This window comes from Lolium rigidum, chromosome 4 (assembly GCF_022539505.1).
Source record: "Lolium rigidum isolate FL_2022 chromosome 4, APGP_CSIRO_Lrig_0.1, whole genome shotgun sequence".
Classification (NCBI taxonomy): Eukaryota; Viridiplantae; Streptophyta; class Magnoliopsida; order Poales; family Poaceae; genus Lolium; species Lolium rigidum.
In genome coordinates this window covers 205,346,917-205,364,982 of record NC_061511.1, presented here as the reverse complement: position 1 = coordinate 205,364,982, position 18,066 = coordinate 205,346,917, and the positions used below count along the sequence as shown (strand labels likewise).

Sequence of the window (18,066 nt, the reverse complement as noted above, 5' to 3'; positions counted from 1 at the left end):
GTTTGGTACACTCGCGGTTTGGCATCTCATCAACCACCTGAAGTTTTTTTTTTGTTTTGAAGTGGCGGGCCACCCCGAAGCCATGGGCAGGCCTTTCTCGCATCCAGCAGGCAAAAAAGAATGCATTGTTTGCCTATAAATCTTGGTCCGCATGCTTGTTAAGGCACTTTTTACCTACACGTGGATAAATATTTGATTTGGCCGATTTCAACTAGCTAAGCTCTGCGTGGCTGAGAAGGGGAAATTCTACGTCCCCGCGTGTGGAAGGGTAGATATGGTGGCGCTAAGGCGTGCGTGCGCTGTCGAGCTTGACAAGTGGCTAGCTTGATAAGGCGTGCGTGCGCTGTCGAGCGCCAAACCTCGAAAAAGTTGATCTAGTGCATGGTAGACTAATATTTTTTTGAAGTAAACGATCAAATTTATATTTATCTACTAGCCTTCCATCCGACTATACTTACAAATAGACTAATCGTAGAATGTGAGACGAACCAAAGAGCACAGTCACAATGATAAGTGGCCGGATTTTGGCATGTTTACACCCGTAAAATGCACAGATCAGGTGAGGTTCCTTTGTTTCCGCAGGTTTGACCCATGCCCAGTGAAATGCCCCGGTAATTTAATTTCGTGGTGTATAATTGCCTGGCGTCCTAGCGGGGCCTAAAGGATTGTCGAAAGGTTACATGCAATGATCAAATCGAAGACCTCCGTATCTAGCCCTTCACAAAATCAACCTTTATAGGGTGAGTGCATGTATGTGAGCATCTGTATTTATACTGTGTTTCTCAAAGAAATAAAAGATCTACTGCGTTTTTTTGTTGCAAAACCCTGTGCAGTGTCTCTAGCCAACAATTGCAAAAGGAAAAAGCCTCTATGCAGTTTTCTTAATTTTTTCGAAGTTGTCCTGCAAAGAGTAATAAGAAATGCAGCGGGAAGCAAGCAGGGCCTTAAGCAGATGGTCCAGACATAGCAGCCCATCTCGGCCCATGAACACAGGGCTTCTTCTCCTCCCTCCCTCCCTCTGCAGCTCGCCTTATCCCCAGCTCGGGCAGACGCACGCAACGCAGCCTCGCTCCGATGGCTACCCTCCCCACCGCCGGGCGCGCCGCGGCCAGGGCCTTCGCCTTCCCCGCCAAGCCCTCCTCCGCCTCGTCCTTCTCCCTACCCCGCGCCGCGTCGTCCTTCTCAGGCAGGTAAAACCGCTTCGGCCGATGGTTCCTTCCTTCTTTCTTTGCCTTTCCCGAGTTGTTGTGCAGTAGACAGACATTCAAAACAATAAAGATTTTAGATTATTATTGTACACACATCAAATGGTCGAATGGATATTGATTACATAGAACCTTGTTTCTTCATTACATGCTGCACATATGTGAAGAGCAGCAGTGCCTGCATCTGACTGAGATGTACTAGTAGCAGTAGGCTAAGCTTGAATTTCAGCTGACCTGTCCCCCAGTTCCCGGGCCCAAGTTCCACACCTTGCCGCATCTCCTGGTCCTTGGGTGATTATCGAGTACAGAATTTCAGACCAAGAAACTGTAAACACGATTGATGCCTGCTAATCCTGTTGTTACCTACCCCATGTGCTTCTGATAAAAATCCGATGTCGAAGGGGGTATGTATGCCTGAGACAGATAGTTTTTTCACGCTCAAGGACCATGGTCGTTCTGTATCACTACAATCTTCCTTGACTATTGGGGAACAGTAACCACCAGTATGCCAAGTAATTTTGTCAGCTTTATATAATGGGACTGCAAGCTTATTTTTTCCTGGTGGTTGTTCCAAAAAAAAAACCCATAGTCTCCGCCCTATTAATGAGATAATTCCCGAGCTCTAAGATGGAGAGTTTTCTTCGCTTTACATAAACTGGACTTGATCGTGTATGGTTCTTTGTTCAAACATGTGACGATCCTTCTTTTATCCTCACGCTTCTTTAATTACAGATATAATTGCTGACCTTGTTTCAGTTTCAAAATCAATCTTATTTGAGATCTGTTTCCTTATTTCTAAGGAAGGCAGGTCATCACGAGAGTGGAGGAGGTTTCTGTTTCGACACAAGTAAAAGGTAAGCTCCTTCTAGAACATGCCCATGCATGCATGGACTTTCTCGAGTAAAAGTACTAAAACCGTTCTCTTTTGAGATTTTATGTATTTTAAATTGTCTAAGTTCCCTGATTATATTAGGAATGTCCGTGCTTTTACTGATGTATGTGCCATCTTCACAGCTGAAACTTCTGGTCCCCATTATGAGGAGGATTTAAGGAGAAACAGGAACCTGCTGCAGAGACTCAGCATGCTTCCTTGTGGTGCCACGGCATGGCTGAGTCTTGCACAGTCAGCACAGTCTAGCGAAGGAGCAAAGCTAAACATGGTTTACGAGGTTGGGGAGCTGTTTGAGCTGGGAATCCAGCTCTCTTATCTGCTCATACTGCTCGGCCTGCTTGGAACCGGTACATTCTACGTCATCCGTCAAGTTCTTGTCCGCAGGGAGCTCGATCTTTCTGCCAAAGACTTGCAGGTAAAGCATGCTACAACAATTCTTTGTTCGTAATATTATTGCTATATCACAAAAGCTCAGGAACATAGTTCCCGGGATATCTGGGGAGAAGGTGGGCCCATGATACACTAGTGATATTGGTTTGCTGCTGGGATATGATGAGAAGAGCAGGAGAGGGAGAGTAGATACCAGTTAGCTAACCTTAGCAGCTGCCAGTAGCATCCTCTAATTATGGCTACTGTTCCCTCTTCTTGTCAGCTGAGCCCCCTTGGTGCTATCCCATCACTGACCAATAGGTACGAGAGGGAGAGGGAAGAGAGAGAGAGAGCAAGGGTGGGCTCCCTTCTTTCGTTTTCCTCTTCGAAGACGTTCCCATTTTTGTAAAATTTGGATTAATGTTAATATATTGTTATTCTGATTTATGAAAAAGTACTTTGCTGTAAGTTACATATTTAAATCGTGACATCATGGTAGCACAAATTTCATTACACATACTGATTAGTTAATTCGTCTTTATAGCTTGTTTATGATGTTGTTTGCTATTTTATTCTTACGCCATGTCTTATATGATGATGTCCTTGATCTGATCTGTGAATGTGATAAAAAAAACTTGCCTATAGGAGCAAGTGAGAAGTGGTGAGGGAAGCGCTACCGAACTCTTCGAGCTCGGAGCAGTGATGCTAAGGAGAAAGTTTTACCCAGCAGCCATCAAGTATCTGCAGCAAGCAATCCAGAGATGGGATAGAGACGAGCAAGATCTTGCTCAGGTAAAATAGACATCCTAAAACTACTATATACTTATTTTCTGCATTCTGAAATCTAAAGTTATCTGAAACACTTTTACTCTGTTGGCTGACGCTCAGGTTTACAACGCCCTTGGAGTTAGCTACAAGCGGGAGAACAAGCTGGAGAAGGCGATCAAGCAGTTTGAGAAGGCGGTGGAGCTACAGCCGGGGTACGTGACGGCGTGGAACAACCTGGGTGACGCGTACGAGCAGCAGAAAGACCTCAAGTCGGCGCTGCGGGCGTTCGAGGAGGCACTGCTCTTCGACCCCAACAACAAGGTGGCCAGGGAGCGCCGGGACGACCTGAGGTCGCGCGCGGGCATGTACAAGGGGGTGCCGGTGAAGACGACAGATAAGCGATAGCCACCATACGTTGACCAGTAGCATTTTGTAAACACGATGAGAGATTGTATGTAGCACTGGTGTGATCTAGCTAGCTGTTGTGACATGTTTGTTTAGAGCAAAATGTAATTTATTTTGCTTATGGGCTCATCTTAGCAATGTCACGAACACAATGATCCCATGTAACTGCTATTGCCAGGTTATCTTAATCCTTTAGTCACTGACCTTGTTTTGTGCTTAGACATTTTTGTCTATATTTTTGGCACATGTGTATGTATGCGTGTTTAGCTACATATATGAAACATGAACATGTGGTAGTTTCGCTATTTAGACCATGGTAACTGTTGTGTGATGTTGGATGGTTAACTTCTATGTCATTCTCGTTGTGAAATAACAGAAGTACGAGTATCCTCTGAATTATATAATCTGCATTTCGTATAATGGCAACTTTACTGCATTCATATATTTTTACTGATTTTTACTAGCATGGTAGTTACAGTGGTAACTTTTATCTATTAGGGGCATCAAAAGGAGATAAGCGGAAATCCTCAAAAACGCTTTTTGAGTAAGGCGCATGTTGTGGCATAATAGATACTCAAAAATCTGGTCCGCAAATTTCCCCTCCATCAATTTTAGCTTCTCAACTAATATGAACCATACTAGAACTTCAATTTGTCATGTATATGATTCAATATTTTCACGAATCAACATGTCATAATATAGTAAAATTTCAAATGCATAATTCTAGGCATTTAAGTTAAATTTAAACATAATTTTTCGTCCGTATGAATGACCCAACATAGAACAAGTTGCAATAGAGCATAAACCAAGTTCATGAACAAAAGATAGAGAGCCTCCATGATCATCACGCAATACCACAGTTGTCATCACCGCCATTCCCATTGCTGCCACCCATGAAGCTGCCAATCTCGAAGCCCGCCTAACCTCCACCTCTCATCATCACGCCGGCCTAAGGCATTATATATTGAAAGATTTCCGCTCTTCTAACCTCCCAATATGCCCTCATCTTCTTGTCCTCTCCATTTGGATCCATCATCATGGCCCGGTTTTTCTTGGTTACAATTTCTTGCCTCATCTGTTTCTCCTCGAGAAGAAGCCTACACATCTCAAAGTCGGCCTTACACTTCTCCTCGACCAACTTCTGGTCTTCGTTTTCTTTTACTTGTTAACACCTTGGACCTTGCCATCTTCTCACATTGAATCTTCTCGGCCAACTCCATCTTCAATTGCAAAACTTGAGTTGAATCTCCTTCCTTGTCTCAACAACTCATTGAGCTTCTCTTTCATGCTACAACCTCGACACCTCTCTTCACCTTTATCCTTTAACCTCTTCCTTCCATCTGGTCTCCCTTGCTAGTTCCCATAGTTGGACGCCACCTTCCTTCCTCCCTATCATCATCATTATCATCATCATCATCATCCAACTCCGGAGATGACGAGGTACTTGACCTCAGTCCCTTTGGTGAGGAGCGTCATCATCCCTCAACCTCCATCTATCACCATTTTCTAGCAATTTTCAACTACTTTGGAGCACAAATCATGCGCTCTTCAACCTTGCCATTTGCTTTCTTTCTTGTGAAATGGGGCCCTAAATTGAAAAATTGATATGAATTTGGAACATATTGGAATGAATATGAGATAGATTGACATAACCAAGAAACTCACATACTCATAAATGGCGGTAACACTTGGAGGTTAATTCTCACTTTCTTCAAGTAACCACTCCATCGACTACAACAAGGTATTACCATCTTCCATCTCAGACCCACATCTCGGATGCGCAGATACACATCAACCACAAAATTTCCATGCACACTTATGACAACACCCACAAAAAATACGATGGCCTCCCTCGAAGCTTTATCCTCGAAAGGAGAAAGTGGACCTTACGGAGTGCCATCCACAATCCTATGGACGCCCATAGCAGTGAGCTACAGGTATGTCTTAGTCTTCCATCTCTTGAAATGAGCACTCATAAACGGGCTCAGTTTGAGCCCACTAGCAAAGCCAGATGGCGTAAATTTCCTAAAAATGTAATAAGGTTTTTGGATTCTTAGGTTACTAAACAATCTCCAAGTGAGCTTAATTACACAGATCAACATGATATAAAACTACTCCCTCCGATTCATATTAATTGACTTCAATATGGATGTATCTAGAACTAAAATGTGTCTAGATACATCCACATTAGAGTCAATTAATATGGACCGGAGGGAGTACAAAACTTAATCACATGCATTAGACTAAGACAATTAGCACATACATTGCGTTCGGGAGGGGCTAAAAATAATTCGTTGTCGATGTCACCCATGGTGTTGTCGAGGTCGTCAAATCCATATATAGAGGTCGGTGAGGAAGCAGTCTGATGCATGCGAGCATTCACGTAGAGATGCCTTCCGAAAACCTCATGGCCCGTATCGCGATGCGAAATGTCTACGTTGGGGTTTCGGGGCCTACTCTCCTGGACGTCTATCCACGCAGTCGCCAGGATGAGGAAGCCTAGACAGCAGGGCGGCAAAATGAACTTGGTCGTGAGAGAGAGAGACAGAAAGAGTGGAGAGAGGTCTAGGTTTGTTCTGTCAATCGTCTCCACTGTATAATCTAGGAGTGAGAGACACAGACCGAACCACCACGTGGTTGATAACAAGGACACACGTCGAATATGTAGACCCGTGTTGACACGCACCCAACTCAGTTGATGCACCAAGAATTTTTTTTGTCTTCCACAAAATGAGTTTCTAACTCGAATCCAACTCACGAAACGCGATGCACATGCGTGGTGAGGCTAGCGGCGAAGGAGGAGTGTGGATGAACTCCTTCCCTTCTCATTTACATAATACTCTCTCAACTAGCAAAGTGAAACTAAACTATCCCCACAACCCCAAGCTGCCATAGTAGATGGACCTTTGAGATTTTAGTATTTATAGGCTATATGGGCTGCATACATGATCCATGGCCCACATAAGTCCAATTACAACCTTGTTATGATGCCCTAGTTTAATTTACAACCCTATGTTATGAAAATCGGTTAAAATACATTCTTAGACTACCAATACCATTTTACTTACCCCTGAGTCGATGGGCAATTTCACGAAAAAAGGGTGAACTAGACATATGTGATCAGTCGCGTTTGTTATACTTATATCATGCTTACTAGGACAAACATGTCTTCCTAGATGTCACATCACACTAGTACCACCCCTTGGACTGTCTTAAGGGGGTAAAGTAACTCATCTTGAGAGCTTGGGGTCTTGTTCTAATCGGCTCTAAATTTGAGGGCTTCAAATTAAACTAGGGAATAACTTCAAGGCTCTCGAGTGTGGAAAAGAGTGAAGACGGTAGATCGAGAATAAACCCATGTAGGTGTGGGACGCATGTCGAGACGCACATCACCATATAGACATGGCAACGGTTAGATACCAGAGAGCCGACGTTGCTTTTACCAGTCCCAATAAATTTAACTTAAAGCATGATTTTGACCACTAATGTGTATGAGGCAAGCTATATGGGTTATTAGAACATTTAAATGAAGTTAGTGCATTTGTATTGTGAAATATTTTTATTTTCTCTAAATGGTTCTTTTGTTAACAATATATATATATATAAATGAAAATTGTAGCTGAAATTGTACACCGCTTACTTTTTTTATAGTCTCTTGTTCGATATGCTTGTATCTCCGGCATGTACTCATATTGTACTTCTCCTAACTAGTAGGTGAGTTCGTTAATTCAAAATCGGGCTAATTTCAACCCTTCCGTATCTGTACATCTAAGAATAAGAATAAATTTAGTGACAATCATGTTTTGGGAGATTAGCGATTGGTAAGAGAATATAAAATGGAGGTTATGTGTAGTGAAATGAAAAGAGAGAAAACAAGTGGCAAAGGAAATGCACATACGTCAGTGAGTCGTCTCCTCGAACCCAAACCCAAATCCACAATCCACCCTTCTGTTGCTGTCGACATGGCCGCCCACGGCAAGCCCAGCCCCAAGCCGCCGGGCGCTCCCGCTCCGCCGCCGCCGCCACCGCCGTCGGTGGCGGAGGCGAAGAAGGGGTTCATGCGCCGGATGTTCCCCTTCCTCCTCGCCGTCAACCTCTTCGTCGGCGGTGAGCAACCCACCTCCCCTCCCCGTCCCCCTTTCCCTTCCCTGCTGCCCAGCCGGCGACAGTTCAAAGAAATCTCAGATCACGGGTCATGGCGTCGTCCTAGTGCTTCACCTTCCCACCGATTCGCGCCACTGCTTGCTCCGTGATCTCAGATTCATGGTTTTCACAGTCTCACATGCTTTGCAATGTTGGTGTGCAGCCTACGTGGTCGTCAGGACCTACTACAAGGACCCGCCGTCGAGCAAAGGCGGCGCCTTGACCGACCCTGCTTCGACCGCCGACAAGCCCGCGCCTGAACCTGCTGCTGCCGTGCCCGCCAAGGCGTTCCCCCCGATCCCGGAAGAGGAGCAGCGCAGGGTGTACAAATGGATGCTGGAGGAGAAGCGCAAGGTGAAGCCCCGCGGCGCTGCAGAGAAGAGGAAACTCGACGACGAGAAGGCGCTGCTCAAGGAGATCATCAGAGCAGAGTCGCTTCCAAAGCTGCTGTGAAGCTCAGCAGATTGTTGCTGCTGTTTGTAAAAAAGGTTGCTGTCTGTCTGATGTGTGTTCTCGTGTGAATGGTTTGGGCCTGGTTGGAAGTTGGATTAGCTGGTTGTGTGCGTGTGTGTTGTCGTCGAAGTCGTCGGCGTGTGGATTTGACCTCGATTTCTCAAGATCAATCTTGGATTGTTTTCTGTGGATGTAAACTAGAAGTGTTGATGATGTTGGTTTTATAATCACGGCAATGGGGTTTCTTGGGAGATTATTTCATTGTCTCTGTTCTGCATCCTTCAGGTGACGCCTGAGTTTAGGCTGTCTGTTTTCAATAATAACTAAGAAGTGCTGAACCTGCACCTTGGGCACAATTTCAATAGATAAAACACCGAAGCTGGCCTGGAAGTGTCACTGTCTTTATATAACCATCAGTGTCTGTCTGTATGAGTGTAGGTTTGTGATGGCAGTAGCATGAGCCAAAACCAAGCTCTTCCGGTGGTCCCAGAAGGCCAAGTGGTTGCATACAGATAGCCAGCCAGCCACACATCCAAACTGTCTGAATAACATCCACTAGTTAGCTGCTGGTGTCCTCCTCCTCCATGCTCCAGATCAGGATTGAAGGGTTTCTGTGCAGCAGCACAAACCAGGAGCTTAGCAACGATGCCGGGCAGTATCCAGATCTCAGGCAAGTCATATCGCTCTCTTTTGATCCGTGATACCGTCTTGTTGACAAACTATTACTAATAGAAGATCATAGTGTTCTACTGGAAGCAAGAACTGACCGCATTCATTTATGGTTTTTAATATGCAGACATCCAACCACCAGTCACCGCTCCACTGTTCTTGCAAGGTTGGTTTGTTGTAATTCTACTGTAATTTCCAGGTCACTTCACTTTCTTTTTGCTAATATACACGAGCATCACTTTGGACGCAGTTATTGTCGGAAAAAGAGAGTACAGTGGAAACATAGGGCAAGATGGTTTCTCTTTGTAAGTTCGTTTTCACATTTGGCTTGAGTGATATTTACCTATCTAATTTCGCAATCTGCATCGACATCGATGCTGCCCTTACTGCGCCTGAACGGAAACTTCAAGGCTGTCTCACACTTGGAATGTATGCGCAGTCCAGTTACATCACTTCGCGATAGCTTGGTCATGACACTGTACGACGCAGACAAGGACTTGGTATCTAAAACAGGTTTTCCTTGTTGTTTCATTATTCTTTTTCTGTTTACTATCAGCACACATGTGAACTGATGTGCATTATGATTTTCTGTAAATCACCACAGAGGTGAATACAAGGGCGATTGTTGAGTTGGGAACCATGGATGCTGTTTTCAGTCTGGACAGTGGAGGGACAATTATTCTCCAGTTGAGGTTCGTGCTCAGTGATGAAGACCGCAAGCGTATCCAAGAAATGGTGAGGTCCGCTTTTGCAGGTTATGCTGTTTTCATGAAAACTTAGATCAAGAGCATTGTTTGTGCTTATACTATATCATTTTATTTAGAGGAACTCTGTAGTGAAAAGGAAACAGCAAGAGCTTCTTGGGAATGGCCATGAACTCTATTTCCAAGGTAACTTGTAATAAATGATACTCTCAGTTTCGTGTCTTTCTGCTCGCACACATTGGGAGTTTCATGGAACAGATTGTAAGCATTAGGCCTGTGCATTTTAGTTTGTCCCCTAGAATGTTGAGAATATATAAATTCATATATTATGTTTCTTAAAATTATGTCTTGGGATGCATGAGCTTACCCCTCATCACTGTCTTAGTACATTACATATAATGCTTAAAACACTCATGTATTTGGGATGGTGGTTTGTATAATCAGTTACTGACGAAATATGCAGTTTATATGAACAAACATGCAGAAGCTCCCTTTCTTACACATTATTTTCAAATTTTATCAGACATCCCACTTTCTACAGAGCAGGCAGAAGAGATCTCTGACATTGCAAGTAAAGGAGATCATCTTATGCTTCGCAAGAGCATGAAACTGGATGATTTGAAAGAAAGGGATGCCTCCTCTGTAGTAAGTGTAGCATTGCCTAATGAGCATTCAGAAGAAATCTCTGACATCGCAAGCAAAGGAGATCAGCTTACGCTTCGGAAGAGTCTGTCACTGGATGATTTGAAAGACAGCTATGTCCCCTCTGTAGCAAGTTTAGGTTCCCGCGCGATAGGTTCAAATGACCTAGCGCTTGAAGGCCCCATTGATATTGACTCCAAGAAAGGTCAGGGCAAAGAGAGTAGATTAAGTAGTGCAGTGAAGAAGATGATAACTGCCTTTGAAAGCAGCTCTCCGCAGGTTTTATACTCATCCCAGTATTGTTGCCTAAATTCTGTTCACATTCTTGAAAATGAAACCCTGATTACCTTACTCCGTTGCCAAAACGGGTCTCAGTTATATATATACATGTGCAAAATAGAGACTAGGAAAAATGCACAGGACCTAATCCTAACCCATCTTTCCTTTGATTGCAGGCTCCGCATTCGATCCCAAGGATAAAATCAGAAAGCTCTTTAGAAGGGGTGTCAGTTTCTTCAGAGACTTCCACCAACTCTTCCATCAAGCCTCATACTCGTGGCGCATCACTGAGTACGCAGAGAGATCTTTCGGCCGGAACATCAGGCAAAGTGACCATTACTTCTGCCGATACAGTTTCAAGTTCGAGGTCGGGAAAGCAGGTTATGTTTGGCAAGAAGAAACCAGCCACATCTAGACAGACGGGTGTGTCAAGTACATCTGAAAGCCGAAGACGAAGCTCCAGTAGGCGCGAGAGAACAGCTAAGACGAGCATGGGAGACAATGGTTTGATCCGTTCTGCAGAAAAGCATCGCAGTCGCTCCATCGGTGCCTACCCGCCCGAGCAGCAGCAGACGGACCGTTTGGCTGCGGCTTCCAGCATCACCTGGATCCACCCGCATGTCTGCATTACAACCGCGAGCAGACAACTGAGAAACCTTGTTGACCTCGAGCACCTCAATTCAGTGAGGAACATAGAACCGAATGCAAGGGAAGAAACTAAAGAGGTACGAAAACAAACCTATGTAGTAGATGTTAAGTCTTGGTTCTCGATGTACTCCTTTTAGCTTCTGTTGACATATATTATTAAAAAAAATGTTGAGCAGAACAAGAGCGGGGATGACATGAGGGACGCGGCATTTTCGGCACGGCAGTCTCCGGTGTTGAATGGGTGGTTGATTAACCAGGTAAGTCATGTTGACCTCTTGTGTCCTCTGGTCCATGTTCTCTCAGGGTGTCTGCCATTAATTTGGCGACTGATGGATGCAATGCAGGGGGTGCGTGCCGTGATTGTGGTCATTGCCTGTGGGGCAGTGTTTTTCAACAACAGGTGAAGAAGAGGAAGAAGAAAAGTGGCAGTTAATATGAGAAGCTGCGATGAGATGGGTTGTCATCCGTGCTAATCGGTCACTGACTTTCATGATGACCTGGAAGACTGGTGATAGAGTTCTTTCCCGTATGTCTCTCTCTGGCGCAACGTGGCAAAAAGGTTCCCCGTACTTTATCAGCCGCGACACGCGATAGCTGTCACCGTGCGATGTGGATCGAGCTTCCGACGAACCTGACCTCGCTGCAAGCTTAGAACAAGGTCAACCATGGAATAGAAATTGTGTATATCAGTTTTCTTATGAAGTAAATCACCGTCTTTCTGTCTCTATATCTGTTTCTGAATAAATGAAAGTTGTGCCACCCATGACCCATCATACAGATGGGTAGAATCCCAGTTCTCGTTTAAAGTTTTTAGCTAGCTTCATGGTGAATGTGATGATGAAGAGTTTGCACCGAGTTTTTCCTTGACAAATTTAGTGTGGTTTTCTATATATTGCATTCTGACTGTGATGCTTGATTACTACTACAATTTTTTTATTGAAATTCATCTTTGTTTGAGCGGATGTTATTGCAGCATTGACACAACTCCATAGACACTGCAAGTCGTAGGTAAATTCCTCCTCGTTTTTTGCTTGAAGAATAGATACAACTAGCAACTAACAACAAAAAGAAAGAAATTCTATATACCAACAAAACATTAGATTAAACTTGGTGTTACTAAAAATAACATTCATGTGGGAAAAAAATCCCGGCGTGATTCCTATAGTGGCGTAGTGGATCGCATCAAGTTCTAGCTAACACAGATTATTGTAAACACTCCCAATTCCGTACGTTAATATATAGTGCTAGAAGACATGTTGATCTCCTTCATCTTTAGTTCATTATGAGACGAGACTAGATGTTGTCTCCACTGCCCTTGCTTGTTAGGGGAGGCTGGGCTGCATTCTCCTCTTCTTCAAGAGGCGATCCAAATCCTCCAAGAAAAATCGTGATAGCAAGAATACCGGATAATGAAATATGCCCGGCTGTGTCTAAAACACCGTTCACCCTGTTGGCGAGCTGCAGCCGGCGCCTGCATGCAGGTTGTTGGTCAAATGAGATTGTAACAGCCATGAATTGTGAAACATGAAAGCAATTGATACTATCTGCGCTTGTGTATATATGATATCGTGCATACCAGTTGCTGTCAAATGGTCTTGGAGTGACCTGCACAGAAAGATCATGTGCCAGCATTCTGTTCCACCAGGTACAAATGAAAAACTGCTTCTCCGCCCTAGATATCGCATCGTACAGCGCCTCTTTCTTCTGCTGGATCTCGAGTATCACCTGCGCACGAGCACTCTGCGTAGCACAGATAGATAACGGTAACGGCCATGAAAAATTAAAGGCTTGGTGATACGAAGGAAGATGGAAAATAATGGCACTGGGGTCATTGGTATAATATGTCTGTTACTACATTGGTGTTAGCCGCTATAAACTAACACTACATAATGCTAAATAGTGAAGGATTTTGCACTTTCCATTGGGGTGAGCTGACCCCATTGGCCTCAAAGCAGGTCCGTCCTTGGTACGAAAAAGAGGACATCGATGGTCCCGATCGAGATATCAAGATACCGTGAAGCTCATCCTAGCAGAAGAGAGGCCTGATTAACTCAACACATGTCGCTGTTCGGCTAGCTAGATCATTGATCGTCCCCGCATGCACCTAGCCGAAAATCATGCCAAAAAGAGGTATAGATATGCTACTTCTGGTCATACCTCGTCGGTGTGCACAAGTCGGCGGCGCTCCTCGGCGACTGCCACCTGCCTTCCCTGGAGCAGGGAGCCTCCTAGCCTCCTCGTTGCGAATCGAACCGCCGCCATGGTCCCCTGCTCCTTGTACCACCGACGCTGGCCGCTAGCTGATTGTGTGTGCGTGGAAGAGGGAGAAAATTCGGTAGATTTTGGTGAATATACGTTGGGGAGCTGGGTGTTCTCTTCCTCCTCCGGGTTAGGGTTCCTCGTTCGCCTACTGATCAGCCGACTCCAAACAAAACCAAGACGAACAAGTGGGCCAGGCGCCAGCCTTACATCTATTGGGCTAGCTCGTATCTGCACACCTCTTCGTCAGCAACACTAGCGGAGAAAATTACAAAAAACCACCATATTTCAGGCAATGGTAACAAAAAACCACCACTTTACGTTAGGATTTCAGAAACCACCACTCTACAGGTAACACGTAAAAAAAAATATTTTGTATCTGATGATGGTTTAATGGCCAAACTGATGTGTGGGTCCCGCTGTCAGGCTGACGTGACATTTAAATTTCGCGAAAAGATCGACCTTGGTACATTATATATTCTAATTTTGTGATCCACATTTTTTTCTTATGCGGTATTTTTTTTATCCCTTTTTAAATGTTTTCCACCACATCCTTGGACCAATGTTTTCCACCACATCCTTTGACCAATCTAGAGTCCGTACGTGGGTCTCCGTCGTTTCCTGCTGTGGCCCTAAATGCCAGCCTCCTCCTCCTCCTCCTCTATTCTGGCCTCCTCCCTACACTCCGGCCTCCTCTTCCACTCTCTCCTCCTCCATCTCTGGGCCCCTCCTCCTCCTCCTCCAACTCCAACTCCAACTCTGGCTTGCTCCTCTCCTCCTTCTCCTCCTCATCCTCTTCTTCCTTCCTCTTCTTCAGTTGCAAGTGGAGCTTCACATTACCGAGAACGTAACAAGATGCATACTAGAATAAAAATAAAAAACTCAAAAACTCAAAAACAATCGAAAAAATCAGATCTAGATCCATATCCAAATTTCAAATTTATAATAGTGGTAGCAGTGGCGCATCTGTACGTTAGCAGTGTTGCATTAAGTGGTGCGCCACTGCTATTTGGTTTACCAATGGTGCACCGCTGGTGCGCCACTGCTAACAGTTAGCAGTGGCGTGATAGAAGTGGCGCACCTAGGTGCGCCAATGCTAAGCCTTTTTCTAGTAGTGACCGGTTATATCAAGCCGGTCACAGCTTAACACAAGGCATCAACACGTTGGGGTTCCTAGGAGTAACTCGAAGAAGTCGCAAGTCAGTAGTCCAACAGACAATGCCCATGGGCAGGCAACCAGGAAGATGATGGGTGAGATGGCTATGCCTCCAAGAAGGTAAACAACATCAAAAACATTGTCATCACCGGCATTGGATGAAGCCATGCGGTGCTTTCGCACACACCATCAAGTTCACTAGCGTCCCTGGAAGCCAAGAACCCGGCGGAATCCGCCAGTCCCGCCAAAGCAAAACCGAGACACACCGAACCCCACAATAGTCAAAACTAGCTAAAGGGAATTGACGACGCACTACCGCCATGCCACTAAAGTATTACCCTACCAGCCAAGGAACCCAACCCTCACGAGCAGGAGCATACCCGGGAGAGAAAACTCGGTCCCTACCGAGAGCAGCACCCGCACGTACATGGCACATGGGAGCGGTTCGACCCTGTCGGTGATGACACCGACATCCCAACATGTACACACGCGGAGCTGATCCTGCACCCTAGCAAGCAACCCTCATCAGACTCGTCCAAACCCAGGCAACCCAGAGGAAGAGAAGAGTCCCCGCCGGCGCTGACGCCCTGGGGCTTTGCCTGGCGACGCCCTCTGGCCGCGAAGGAAGGAAGGAGCAATGAGGGAGCTGGCGGCTGGGGGAGCTAGGGTTCGGCCTTCCGTTCGCGGGAGTGGTGACATAAGCATCCTCAATGAGCATGCCGAAGATGGTACCCGGGGTTTACTGAAGGCCCACGACCCGAAGTTTATGAAGCCCGGAAGCCCAATTGAAGAGACAGTTTGAAAAGATATAGTTGTATTAAGAATAATGACTTGTAACTATTACGGGACGAACTCAAAGAGTCTCCCGGTTTCTGTAACTTGTACATCACGAAACCTTCGGCTTCGTCTCCTATATAAGGGGGAGTCGAAGGACAAAGAGAGGATCGATTTCATTGTCAACACAACCCTAGTTTTCTAATAGTCGAGTACTTTTCCGGCTGAACCTCGAGATCTACTTGCCCTCTACTTCCAACTAAACCCTAGTCCACAATCCGTAGGCATTGACAAGTTAATACCTTGTCAAGTGGGCAGGGATGAAACGTTTTGGTGCCACATGATCTTTGTTTGTAGCGAAGAGTTCTTCCGAGTATTTTTCTTGACCAATTTAGTTTGGTTCATATATTGCATTCTGAGTGTGGTGCTTGATTATTTACAAAAAACAATATGGACATTCGATCTTGTTTAAGTGGATGTTATTGCAACATCGACACGACTCCGTCGACTCTGCAAGTCACACGTTGACACTACTATATCGCCGCAGAAGGGTCATCTAGTTCTAGCTAAGAGATCATGATAAACACTCACAATTACGTCAATATGTTCCTCCTTCTCCTCCACCATTGAATTACATGTTGTCTCCACTGCTCTTGCTTGCTAACACAGGCTCGGCTGCCTTCTCCTTCTCTGCACGAGGGTGTCTAAGAAAAGCTGCACCCAAGGCAATGACAAAGGGTAATGTAAGAGTTCCAGCTGCCCTTACAATAGTGTTCACATTTTTCAGAATCCGCAACCGACACCTGGAGGTTGGTCAGATGAGATTATAACAGCCATTGACAAACATGAAACTAGGGCCAAATAATGGAGAGAAATACTTCAACATATGCTGCGTTTGTACCAGTTTCTGTCATATGGTCTTGGAGTGATTTGTATAGAAAGCTCCCGTGCTAGCCTTCTGTTCCACCGGTTAGTAATGGAGAAGTCCTTTTTCGCCCTAGATATCACATCATACAGCTCCTCTTTCTTCTGCTGGATGTCGAGCAGCACCTTCTTACGAACACTCTAGATACATAATATAGATAATGATCATCATTAATGAATAGCTTGGCGATACCAAGGATAAAATCAGTTAAGGCTCCGCACAGATTGCAACCCTGGGTACATATAGATAATGATGGTCATCACTAAATAATACCCCCTCCTCCTTGCCAAAACGTGGTGCATATAAGAATGTTTAAAAATCAAACGTTATAAAGTTTGACCGACTATATAGGTAAAAATATCAACATCTACAATACCAAATCAATACCCTAGATTCCTCACAATGTATATTTTCATATGGTATACATTTGGTACGGTAGATATAGATAATTTTCTCAAAACACTTGGTCAAAGTTAATATCGTTTGACTTTTTAAAAATCTTATAAGCACTGCATTGTGGCAAGGAGGGAGTATAGAGATGTAGCCAATTGCGTAGATATGTTTTTTTTTTGACGAAAAGGCAGTCGGACCTGCTTTTCATTGCAATGCCTAGATATGTTTGATTCCTGATAAATTAAGTTCCCTACTTGAACTAACCTTACCTCACTTTACACATATATATTGTTAATACTAGCTATGGAAAATTCCAGAAGCGTGTGCCTATTACATAGATTGCTGACCAGAAAAACTATCTAGTGTAGGAAGCAAATGAGTATTGTGAAGGTCATCGTGCGCAGAGATCGACCATGACAAATATGATGCCGCTCTTGTTTCTAACACAGAAGGGAGGCCTAACTAACTCAACAACGTTGCTGTTCGATAGCTTGATCATCGATCGTCCGCGCTTGTTAGCAAGACACCGGGCCAAAAATCATGCGAAAATAGAGGTAAAGATGCTAGCTAATTCTGGTTCAGATACCTCGTCTGTGTGCATGAGCCGGCGCCGTCGCTCCTCCACAGCCGCCGCCTGCGCTCGCTGGACCATCGAGCCACCGAGCCTCTTCGCCGCCCCGTGTCGAAGAAGCGCCGCCATTGTCGCCTGCCTGCAAATAATCACCGATGGTGGCCGCTCCGTGTGTACCTAGCATGCGGAGCTGGGTGTTCGCCTTCGTCGTGTATCTCTCGGTTAGGGTTCCTCGTTCGCCTTCCGCGTCTGCCGACTCCAAACAAAACCAACACGAACAAGTGGGCCAGCCTTACATCTATTGGGCCTGCTCGTACGTGCATATGGGCATGCATGGATAAGCTAGGTTCCCTTGCAATGCAGGCTAGGACTCCATCGGGTCTACTCCATCAAAAGATCAAACGCAGCCAATCGAGCTTCTCTTTCTCGGCAACGCGGGCACCCACCACACTAACCCTAACTCGATCAATCCGCCCAACGCAAACCTCTCAATACGCGAGGCCGGCGACGATGGCGTCGTTTCTTTGGCCCGGGATGGCCAGGAGGCTCTGTGGCTCCATGATCCAGCGAACGCAGGCGGCGGTCGCGGAGGACCGACGCCGGCTCGGCACAAGGTTCATGCACACCAAGGAGGTATCTTAACCAAACATCAACATCCCTTACCCTGTTTTCTTCTAATTAATGGTTTCTCATGCTATTTGATTTGCTGTGCAAGCAATTATCTCACGAGATCATTGATCTAGCAAGCGAGAACCCATCTTGATGCGGGGTGGCCTTCGGACACCTCCACACCAAGACCAACAAGTCCCCC

At 45.2% G+C, this 18,066-nt stretch overlaps 3 protein-coding genes across 8 annotated transcripts in view; all 3 read left to right on the top strand.

The window, feature by feature from the left end:
- Positions 1 to 1,048: 1,048 nt before the first annotated feature.
- Positions 1,049 to 18,066, top strand: part of LOC124706897 (tetratricopeptide repeat domain-containing protein PYG7, chloroplastic) — a 101,618-nt gene continuing 84,600 nt past the window's right edge. For 2 of the 4 annotated variants that reach the window (XM_047238574.1, XM_047238572.1), the window contains exons 1-2: positions 1,049 to 1,190; positions 2,010 to 2,059. In XM_047238574.1, coding sequence (XP_047094530.1) covers positions 1,075 to 1,190; positions 2,010 to 2,059 — 166 coding nt within the window. In that variant the 5' untranslated portion in view covers positions 1,049 to 1,074. Of the gene's footprint in view, positions 1,191 to 2,009; positions 2,060 to 2,219; positions 2,513 to 3,111; positions 3,259 to 3,354; positions 3,839 to 18,066 lie in introns of those variants that run through there. The other 2 variants (XM_047238573.1, XM_047238570.1) reach the window with 2 other exon arrangements.
- Positions 7,554 to 8,491, top strand: LOC124706898 (transcriptional-regulating factor 1-like). The gene is made up of 2 exons (XM_047238575.1): positions 7,554 to 7,746; positions 7,946 to 8,491. Exons 1-2 carry the CDS (start codon positions 7,602 to 7,604, stop codon positions 8,233 to 8,235), a joined length of 435 nt encoding a protein of 144 aa, XP_047094531.1. The 5' UTR covers positions 7,554 to 7,601; the 3' UTR covers positions 8,236 to 8,491.
- LOC124706895 lies at positions 8,787 to 12,048 on the top strand. Of its 3 annotated transcripts, none has more exons than XM_047238566.1 (10): positions 8,787 to 8,905; positions 9,032 to 9,070; positions 9,155 to 9,209; positions 9,344 to 9,417; positions 9,509 to 9,639; positions 9,728 to 9,794; positions 10,132 to 10,529; positions 10,706 to 11,254; positions 11,354 to 11,434; positions 11,522 to 12,048. In XM_047238566.1, the coding sequence occupies exons 1-10, from the start codon at positions 8,881 to 8,883 to the stop codon at positions 11,579 to 11,581; spliced, it is 1,479 nt and encodes a 492-aa protein (XP_047094522.1). In that variant the 5' UTR covers positions 8,787 to 8,880; the 3' UTR covers positions 11,582 to 12,048. The 3 variants fall into 3 exon arrangements, with proteins under 3 accessions (XP_047094522.1, XP_047094523.1, XP_047094524.1); XM_047238567.1 differs by having other exon boundaries at positions 8,828 to 8,905; positions 9,349 to 9,417; XM_047238568.1 differs by lacking the exons at positions 8,787 to 8,905; positions 9,032 to 9,070 and having other exon boundaries at positions 9,167 to 9,209; positions 9,344 to 9,404.